General features: G+C 33.0%; 1 protein-coding gene across 1 annotated transcript; it reads left to right on the top strand.

The window, feature by feature from the left end:
• Nucleotides 1-8,601: 8,601 nt before the first annotated feature.
• On the top strand, nucleotides 8,602-10,676 carry LOC128220699 (tumor necrosis factor ligand superfamily member 11-like). Its single transcript, XM_052929196.1, has 4 exons — nucleotides 8,602-8,810; nucleotides 9,069-9,135; nucleotides 9,436-9,546; nucleotides 9,855-10,676. Exons 1-4 carry the CDS (start codon nucleotides 8,610-8,612, stop codon nucleotides 10,289-10,291), a joined length of 816 nt encoding a protein of 271 aa, XP_052785156.1. The 5' UTR covers nucleotides 8,602-8,609; the 3' UTR covers nucleotides 10,292-10,676.
• Nucleotides 10,677-11,299: the final 623 nt, after the last annotated feature.

Raw genomic sequence — 11,299 nt, 5'->3', positions numbered from 1 at the left:
TTATTTTGACATAAAGAAAACAAGAAAATATTCGATTACAAGTGAAGTGTATATTATAACAAGGGTTAACGTAAGCATACATTTTTTGCTGACATGCTTTGTTATCGGAAAGTTGGTTGATAAAAAGCATTAAAGGAGCTTAATTCAACCCAATATTAACGTCTTTAAAACAATGAGATTAGAGTTATGCCTCTTGAATACTCTTATCGTGTATATAATGAGTATGCATACTACTTTAGCAATCTTATTCGGCCAAGGGGACATATGTGTTGAATGGTCAAGCACGTTGCAATGTGTCCTCAAATTAAGTAGAATACGCATTTTGCCAAAGTTTGCGCACGGATTGATATCTAGGTAACACGGGAAAAGTGCTTGTTTGAGTGACAAAAGATTTGCACCATATGCTGTTTCTTGATTTGGTATTACAGTATTTTTCATTATGTATTTGCTCATGTTTAATTAATTATTAAGGATTGTGTCACTACTTAATTTCCTTAAGTTAAATGTTTCAAATCATGAACGACGTTATTAAATGTACTTCTGTATCCCTACAAACAATTGCGCGCTTCAGAAAAGTGTTGTATAACAAAACATTATAAAACCTTTGTGACCGATAAGTCTTAATAAATGATATTTAATAAAACAAAATCTTTTACGGTTCTACATTTTTTTTTCATAGATCAAATGTTTGCGTTTAAATATGTTTAAAGTCAAGCTGAAATCCTTATCCGAACCAAAAGAAAAAAGATGTGAAAGTATGTGAGATACTTCAAAATAAGTGTTGCCTTGAATGATGAAGAAAAATAACCATCAGCCCAGGCCCTAAGGGTGACTAAACAGTATATATTTCACATTTTAAAACACCTTTTTAAAAGTTAAATACATAGTACAAAGGATAATTGTTTCAGTTAAATATATGCCATATATTTCACCGAGTGGTCACTAGTTCGGTACTATTTTATGGATGCTTTTGCCACGAGCGAAATATCTACTTTTGGTGTTCACGTGGTGATACATATTGCAATTGTTCACTGAAACAAACAGTTTAGATATTCAAACTAGTTTTGACTTAATATGAGCAATGTTTTGTCTGCCATAAACCTAATAAAATATCAACCTTCAAAATTGTTGTTTTTAGGTTCTTGGCTGGGTTAGAACCAAGACATGTTTTTTTCAATCTCATAAAAAGTAATATCCATTAATTGTTCAATTATTAAGGTGCATCGTAGAGCGCTGATAATAAATACATACGCAAAAGCGCGTACTTGTTTGCTATCGGTGACAATTACAACGTTTGATATGGCTTTTAATATAATAAGCTATATAATCAGTTAATAAGTAAACACTAGATAAAGTGTTGAAAACTAGTGTGAACTACGGTAATCACATTAAGTTGAAAGCAAGTATTCAATGTAAGCGCTCCATCGTGGAGAGAATCACAAGTGATATTGATGTTTATATATGAACAATATTTAAAACTTCAGAGATAAGGCATGGTGTATGAAGTGTAAGCACTTTGCCGTATCTGTTCTTGGTACTTCAACACAACCCGATATCTACCAAAGCATGACTTTTAACCAAACCCAGCCAAAAAATAGTTTTTGAACCTACAAAAGTGGAAATTAGCCAATGGTCTGATACGGTATAATCATGTTTTAATTCACTGACATGTCTTAATAAAAAAGAAGAAACAAAAATCATGTGAAACAGAGGCGTCACGTCCACACTGGTATAGTATGCCCTTTAAGGTACCCCCTTATTTTGCGTTTGATGAAATAACGCGGGTAAATCCTTTCAAAGCGCATACTCGTTGATGTTGACGTTTCATTTCAAAAATATAGGAATATAGGAAAAAGCCACCTGCACATTAAGTGTTGACTTTTTAACGAAAATAACCGAAATGTGTCATCATGTAAATATTGTAACTCAAAAACACGTTTTATAGTCGGTCTTAACAGAAATCAGATACTTATAATAATATGGTATAATCATGCTATGGTTCACTTTAATGTGTAAATCAAAGAAGAAAAAGACTAATCCAACATGGAGAATCAAACCGACATGAGCAACTGCATTTTATATTTCAAACACGTTCGTATATTCCTCTAAATAAATGATATTCGATATTTTGCATTTGAATCAGGTTTGCAAGATGATCAATTATAAGATACAAGGGGTAATTGTACGTTTTTTTTTTTGGGGGGGGGGATGTAAGATTATGTTTCTGGATTACGTAATACAGTATTATTCATGTTCTATACGTGCATGTTATATATAACATTACTGATTTGGTCAACCAAACAATTCCTGAAATTGTTTCAAATAGATTACTCGTAACACAATTGCGTGTTACAGAAAAGTGTCGTTTAACAAGACATCAGAAAACATTCGCATGTTCTAAGCAATTAATTATATAAATTAATCAGCTTATCTTTCATTTTTTGCATGCTTTCATAAGAGAGTCACTGTTATTTCCCGTTTTGTTTTGATTATTTACGATGTACGTCATGCCGGAAACAGAAACCGAATCAATTGTTAATGGATATTATAGTTCAATTGAAAGATTTGAAAACTTTTTTTCTCGATGCGTGCTGGTCATGCGGAAGATAAACCATTAGTTTTTAAGCTTTCAACAATCTTTATCAGAATATTAAGTGCTGTTGGAAGTTGGACACGAACGACGTAGCGTGACGTGACGTGACGTGAAGCACACTATTATATAGCCCCTCCTACGGATAAAACGACACGATAAAAGACGGCTAGGATTTTAATAAGCTGTTTATTGAACGAAACATGGGACTTTAATGCATTTTGTCAAGGTCATACGTTATATTACATGTACAATCATTTTGTGTCCTACTTGCATCCAAATTATAGGACTACTTTAGAACAATATGTTCACGGTCTTTTAAAAGCAAAAATCTATGTATATAGCGTTTGCTTGAAAGTACGTATATAATGGGTTTTTTTTTTATATTTAAACAGCTGTTTCCTATCCAGTGTATGAATAAGATAAAAATTAAAGAATGAGCACGGGATGTATAGTTGAAGATAGACATCGTTTTTATCGTTGATATAATTCACTGGGCATTTAATCTGTTGATGTGAAACTCAGACAGTTAACATTATATGTTTGATTATATAATTGAGATAACAGATCACATTTTATTCATGCCTGTATATAACAAATATGCAGACGTGTTTTTATTTACTGACATAAAGTAAACGAATGTCACAATGATCTAAATTGTGAAGTGTTTTGAGATAAGAGTGAAAAAAGATCGGCCTACACAATTGATTATCGAATATTTTTAATGACTTCAATTTTGGACTTTGACCGAAAAATATATCACGGACAAAGAGATCAGTCATGATTTTAGCATAATGAAAAACACAATGCACTTAGCTTATCATGGTTTATGCTTTTACCGATCTATCTCTAGCTCCTATTGCTGCCTGTTTGTAATATTCAAAGTTTTTATTTTTTTAAATTAATGGGCTTGCTATACGCCAACCCAAACACGATTTAAAGAAATCGCTTTGTTGTAATATGTTCCCTGTACACAGAAGCATACATGCATTTCTTCTTACCATTGTCTGTTGCGTCAAAATCACGTGTTTGAGACTATAACAACGGACAAAGTAACTACAAACTTATTTTATTGGCTTAGAAATGGCCAAAACAAGAAAGCTCAATTCAAGGGGTGAATGCGAAAAGGTTCTAAGTGACATTAACAAAAGGAGAAGAAAGAACCTTTTCGCTTTCACCCCTCGAATTGTTTAGTCAGAAAGATAAATGTACACCTCTTTGAATATCTTATCTCTTAAACGATACCTGAAATCATGTTTCGCTAATCTCATATACTTCTAAGTATCTCACCTTTTTCTTCATTGTCATGAATATAGCTCGATTAATATTCGACAAATCCTGATAGACGTGCTTTAATTTATTTGACAATGAAATCATGTATAGAACGGACATTTGAAACTGGTTAGAATTTAATCATAATGACCATTAAACTGACATTCTAATAGACGAACGACACAATGACCTAAAATTCATCTAGCATTGACATTGCAAGCATGTATCTATAGAAAGGATGTTTGATCATTAAGGTTCAATGGTACTCGTCTATTATTTATCATCGTATGAACGCCAGTTTCGTGCCAAGAGTACCGGTAGTTTATTGAAACAAGTAGTCAACAGGATATTTATGATGTTCCACACTTTTTCACTTTTCTTTGTTTCAAAACATCTAGCCGAGTAGTTTTCAGATTAACATAGATTTAAGATAAAGCAAACTATATTTTTGTGATTTAGGACTAATTACAGTTCCCCCATCATTATTTATAAGCCTTTGAATATTTTTACCTTTATGGTTATTTATAAGGGGAGGGTGTGACTACAGGGATGTGGCATAACGACATACCCTGCCACTGTGATCTAATCTAACTACTTTTGTTTCATTTACCTGGTTTGTGTAAAATCATGTTTGGATCAAAGTTTATTTAAAACAGTTAAATAATTTTGGTAAGTGTATCGGTGGCGATTGCCGAGTGGTAAGCTTTTCAGACTCTGAATCAGAAGATCCAGGGTTCAATCCCCACTCTGAGCTTTGTTTAGGATACTGCTGATTATATGAACGGTAAATAGTTCTATATCACATGTACATAGAAGAGTTTAATACTGCGCATACGTTCGTTACAGATGAGCACAGTTACCTGGTATTTGGACTGCAGTTTTGGCCAACCAAGCTATCCCAACTATCCGATCGGAGCAATTCCATTAGTAAGAATTGTATTATTAAAAAATACAACCTGCATAAATATAAGACCAAAAGTAAATTATTCGCTAATGTCGTACATCATAGAATTCAAGAACACATTTTCTTATCATTATCAGAACAAGACATCAACATCATGGACCGAATCGTAAGAATCGGGTAGTTGGGGAAGCTCGTATGGCCAAAACTGCAGTCCCCAAACTAGGTTACTGTGCTCAAAAGATCTTCAGAAAATATGATACATGTTGTTGACCGTTAATGATCATTGCGACGTAAAATAATTCTGAAAAACTTAAGACTGTTTCTTTAATCCATTTCATCTACATACGGGAGGAATCATAAAGAACTTTATAGCTTCATATTGCACCTTTTAGTGATTTGTACGCACTTCTTTTTAAAAAAGATTCGTAAAATTAAAATGTATCCAGCAGCTGGTTGGGCAGATTAACTCAATGAATTGCTGGGATTTGTTTAAGCTGTGTACATAAAGGCAATACTTTGAAGAGTACTTGCCGTCTGCTTTTTGAGGATGAATTCCTTATATAAATATAAAGTTGAATAGGGTGTCCTTACATAACTAAGCTTTCTGTCCTTTAATTAAATTAAAAACTTGCAGATTTGTGTTATCTGTAAAACCGATGTTCATTCGTTTGGTTAACTCGGAATGTTTCAGCGTATAACGTCACTTTATTCCAAATTTTACTTAGGGTTCTCACTTGGAAGAAGATTTTAGCAAATATATATTGTATTTGTTTTTGTAATAATGTTTTTCTTTGTTCAATACCAGAGTTAGTACAATGATCCTTTATATAATGAAACTCTATGATCACACATTTGTATACCTTTTATTTGCTTAGGCAGACTTTGTTGGTTTTACAATAACTGCATCATATCGTTGAAAAGTTTTTTGCATTAGGTACTCTGAATTGTATTCCTGCTTCTGCCGATAGACCCAATATCCCTTATCATAGAATTAATTGGTTTACCCATTAGTTTATGTTTACTTGTTTTATTCTTAAGTAAGGTTTCTTCAAGTTAATTTCTTGATTAATTTTAGGATTAAGGAAAATAATCTGTTGGATTAACTGAATGCATCTCCCTTATCGAATCAGATATTTTCAGAACTGAAAAGAACATAATACAGGTGAACATAATATATACAGGAACACAATGTAGTGTTACACATGGGCGGGAACGATTGAAACTGTATTGTGCAACTTAAGCATTCTAGTTTAATATATAAAACTGTGGAGTTTCTAGAAGTAAATGATAAATATTCTAGGCAACCGTATGTGTGCATTTGTGAATGGAATATCTGCAAAATTATTATTACTGAAATCCGTCTTCCGTCGTATTGAGACAGTGACTACGTCTTTTTGTATGAACTTAATTACCGGGTACGTTAAACGATACTCTAGCTGATTACCTGTCGCTTTAAAACACATTTAACAAAACCTGTCTTTAAAGTATTTAAATAGTGTGGTTAATATTTTACCTGTATGACGTGTTGTAGGTCAGGTTTATTACAGTGACTATTATGTTTTAGGTTATTTCATTTTAATAAATATGATTAAAGCAAAACCCAGATATGACAGGTGATACGTTTGAAACAAGCGAATGGTAATTTACAAACATATGAGTTGTGTCATGTCATTGTTTCAAACAATTCACATGTCAGTCAAAGGGCAACTTAACATTAATAGCTGGAAATTCATATACATATTACAACTTTCTAAACAGTTTAACTAAGTTTCATAAACATTTTAGTTGATATCTTTGATATGCATTGACTGAATGTTTGCTCTTAATATATCCTGTTAGAAAGCTCTATTAATGAGGGAAATAATTTGTAACCACTGGTGGCAATATCTTTCACAGATTGTGATTTTTTTTTTTCAAATTTATATAGTTATATTTATTGTAAGTCTCCAAGATGGTTTTCACCCAGGCCGATGGTATTTGAGAAAAAGTACGTTTTAAGACTATACAGTATAGAAGAAAAAGTGACATAACCTTAAGCTTTAAAATAAAGACCACATTTTCAGTCACTATAATTACAGTTTGGTAATCATTAAGTATAAGGCTTAATTATAAATAACTTCATCTTTTGCGGGTGTTTGAACTTCCGTAGCTATACAATCTACAAACTTCGAAACACACTCGCTGTGTCAGATTTCGCCTAGACAATGTTACAGCCAGTGAGCCTGAAGTAAACTCTCAATAATTAAGAAAGACTCGTTCGCTACGCTTACTCCGCCCATCCTTATTCATTAAGATATTATTTGATGCCATTCAACTAATATCTAGAAGAAAGTCATGACTTATACTATTTTATTACTGATGAAGATATGATACCACTTTCCTTGTCAAACGGGTATTAATTATGTATCCCGGCTTAAATCCCAACCAAATTAGCAATACCTTAAGCTATGTATTATCTGTCTCCGCCATCTTATTTACAGTCGTACTTCAAAGTCAAGGTTATTTTTGCCTCTAATAATGTTTATCTCGAATGTTTCAAATATCTGAAATCGATGAACGTCATGAATGAAGCTTCGTTTATATCAGTCATCTTTTCATATGCATGTTTGATTGAATTGATAATGACACTTTTTAATATCATTTATGAAAGTGTACTTACTTTCACAAGCAATATCATGTATTGAATAACCATTTTATTACTACATTACGGTCTACGAAACATTCTACTTGTCGATAAATACTTTTACAGTTTGATATTTATGTAAAATGGCAATTTTAGGAATGCAAACCATTTGCAATATAACTAAATTAAGTGTCTTACTCATCACACTTATTTCGACCATTGATAACACTTTACGATACAAAATCGAAACAGGATGTTTATTTGATACGGTTTTTTTTACTAAACAGCTCATCTTCTCTGAAATGGGAATGTTATCTTATTGCGGCGCGTTATCTTTGCGTGAGAGCTCAGGATATGCTCTTTACGTTGGTAAATAAGGCTGAATGCTATTGAAACAGTAGTCAGACATAAACAAAGCTATAATAATTTGTACTTATAACCTCGGTATAAGAGTTTTCTCCACAGGATCATACATCTTTTTTTGGTCTGAAATGATGTTCGAGGGTTGGGTCCTTTTTGACAAATGCCGACAAAAACAATTGCAGATAAATATCTGGTCAGAAACAGCGATCGGAAAAAAAACTGGCAGAAATAGGCCGAAAAAATGCTACCCTTCGTTGATATGTGTTTCCTTTACAACATAATCCGGGAGAAATAAAGCACCTCCATGGCATTAATAGAAGTCTTAACATAGTGTTCTCTTTCGGTAAGCACATACCAGTGCCTTTACAGATACGTCCAAATCAAAAGGAAATAAAGAAACGGAAATGTATATATCGACTTGTACAGTTGTGATACCGCCTCTGTGAAAACATGCTAAAATAGATTGTCGACGATAGAAATGAAGAAAATCAGTTGAATGCATTACGTACAACTAACCTATTATTTTTACGCTGTCCATATTAAATCAATACTTGGCACACACACACAAAAAAAATGACAACTCGCTCATTTTTTTTCTCAAAAATCCGTAAAGCACAATTTAAATTTCGAGTGGCCTTATCATATAAAATAAGCTCCGCCACAGACAACTTCTCCGCTTACACACCAAGAACATGCAAGGTCGACAGTAAAGATAATAAAAACGTCCTATGTTATGCAAGGACATGCATTCATTGGTAGTTTGCTAAAACTAATCGCACAGGTTTCGTTATCAGGTTTATAACAACCGCCGCTGACAACTTCTTCGCATTACAAAGCATAGACCAGCGATGGTAACAATGTCGGTTAAACTGCTTAAAAGGTTTGCTGGAGCTAATTTATTGTTACTGCTTATTGTCTTGATTGCCGTGCTCTGTATCGTGTGGACAATGCCGGATAACAAGCAAATAGACAAGGATACGGAGATCTGTTTGAAATATGATAACAAAAACATTAAATGTGGTAGAACTACAGATCTGTTACTTGAAGTTTTTGAAAAGGTAAAACTTTCATTATGGACATGACAGCCGGCTGTTGGTTTTCCTAATTTGGCTCATATCTGACAAAACATAATTATTGTAAAAAATATTTTTTTTTATATAAATATCGTATTTCTTTTATTCTTTTTACGATGCCAATAAGGTAATTGTCACAGATTTCTTTCATATTCAATAAACTTCCTGTGTGATACAAGATACACAATTAAACTATCATTATTTTTATCAAAATAATGAACATGAGCTTATTAACATCTTTAGGAAATTTCATCTGCATACGCTACAGCTGAGGAGCGGGAGAAAATTCAAACAGAAAATTACATAAAAGGTCAGGCACTCGTCATGTTAAATACTGTTATTAGCATACATATTACATTTTTATCAATAAAATCACTTAGGTGAACAAAATTCAGGTTAAATCAGTTTCCTTATTTTTGTAAGTACCACTATAAGGTTTGACTTAATTACTTTGCATAAAATGGGACGTATATTGCTATCAATATCTATGTCATAAATGTCAGTTACATGCAATATTCTTACGTTTGATCTTTTTTATCTGCAAGACAACTGAGTAACTCAATTAAAAAGATATTGTAAAGATTTCTTATTTAATACATAACTATTGTAGATGTTTTGAAACACGATGTACAGTTGATGAATGACTATAAAAACACATTGTGGGACATGAAGCCTTCAGCAAAATTAGTTGGCATACGTGAAAAACCAGAACATCAGCATGGTACGTGTTATATTCTAGTTTAAAGATAACTACTGTTTACATTCATATTTCCCAAGTCATGAAAATCTAAATTGTAGCTATACAATCTACAAACACGATTTTTTGTTATTGATCCAGACGAGTAGCTCTAGATAATTATTTAAAGCAGAATGTTATCGATAGCAGTGTAACATTCAATAAAGCTACGGGGACATAGCTCAGTGTGTATTCGAATTATTGAACCTCATGTAATTGCTTCCCTTTGTCCTGTACATCTGTGATTTGATTGTATTATTCTAAGTGTATATAAACTGGTATTACACTTTCAGGTAATGCTGGAATGACAACGGTCACATGTTGGCGTCACGACAAAGACCTTTATTACACAACAGGGTTTCAGAGATACGGAGTTAGGTTCCAAAATGGCCGATTAATTGTTCCCGTAAGCGGTACTTACTACATATACTCGTTCCTAGGTCTAACAGAACGACGTCTTAATGGCGAAGGAATTCCTTTAGAATCAAACAATACGCAAGAGATAAAACATGCAATGCATAAGTTTAGCGTACTTGATACTGCTGATACTGAAATCGCTTCAAATGTACAGTCTCGTAAAAACGCCACGCGAGGTCACTTTAATTATTACGCGAGTCAAATAGCGACGTTGGTTAAGCTTCGTGCTGGTGATGAAATATCAGTGAAGCTAAACGACGTTACACTTTTGCAACACATAGAGAACAACTACTTTGGTCTGCATCTGATATGACATCTCTGGCACGGGGGCAGCGTCCACGCCGCGCCGGAGGGATGGAAGCACCAACGAATGCCCCATTGGTTAATGCTCCTAGAACTCATGTTCAGCAGCCATATTGACTTATTTTCATTGCTTCCTTCAACTATTAAGTTGGTCATGATCCTGGTTCTAGGGAACATCTGCATCTGTTTGTCAAATCATAGTGCAAATTTATTTTGTGTTTTGTTTCTTTTTACATTTCATAAATTATAGTTTTGTAAATTAAAATAATGAAACAATGCTAAATTGGAAAAATATTTTGAAAAAAATGTAAATGCTGTAATATGTAATTCTCGTATATAATTGGTGAGAAAGAATCTATGGTTATAAATAATATCAAATAAATGAGGTTGTCTCATTTTTGAATTGCCTTAATATAGGAAAAAACTTATTAGCGTTTCGTATAAAAAATCAAAGTGGGAGTAACTGACCTTAACAGCAACATAAACAACACAACTAGCAGCTATATCAGTATAATTACAAAAGTATATCTGAAATTTCGTTTTTCTAAATGTTATAATTTAGTCACGTGTAGGATGATGTAATAGAGCATGGGCTTGTATATTGATGTTCGGCATGGTTCTATGTTTATACTATACACACTATTCGAAGTTTTTGATATCAAGTCAATAATCAAACCAAAAACGATCAAAGCGCTGAAAGACTGTCGGTGAAGTAACTGAACCAAGCAAACACTACCGCTAAGATTTTTTCAAATAAACCATGATCAACTGATTTCATATATATATAATGGTGAACTCTCTAGATGAAGCAGATGAAGATAGATGAAGAAGGATAAATGTGATTATAATAAGAACATTTATATCGGCCCTACTTAATCATGTATCCAATGGCCTATAAGATTCAAAATTCAAGTTTCCAAAGTCTGAACCGCTTTAAATCAGTTAAATGCATATTCATTATGTAAGAAATGCTTCAATATATGCTAATTCACGTCGCTTATAACAGTGTCAATAAGCA

The sequence above is a fragment of the Mya arenaria genome, chromosome 15 (assembly GCF_026914265.1).
Source record: "Mya arenaria isolate MELC-2E11 chromosome 15, ASM2691426v1".
In the NCBI taxonomy this organism is placed as follows: Eukaryota; Metazoa; Mollusca; class Bivalvia; order Myida; family Myidae; genus Mya; species Mya arenaria.
This window is presented reverse-complemented; position numbering and strand designations above follow the sequence as displayed.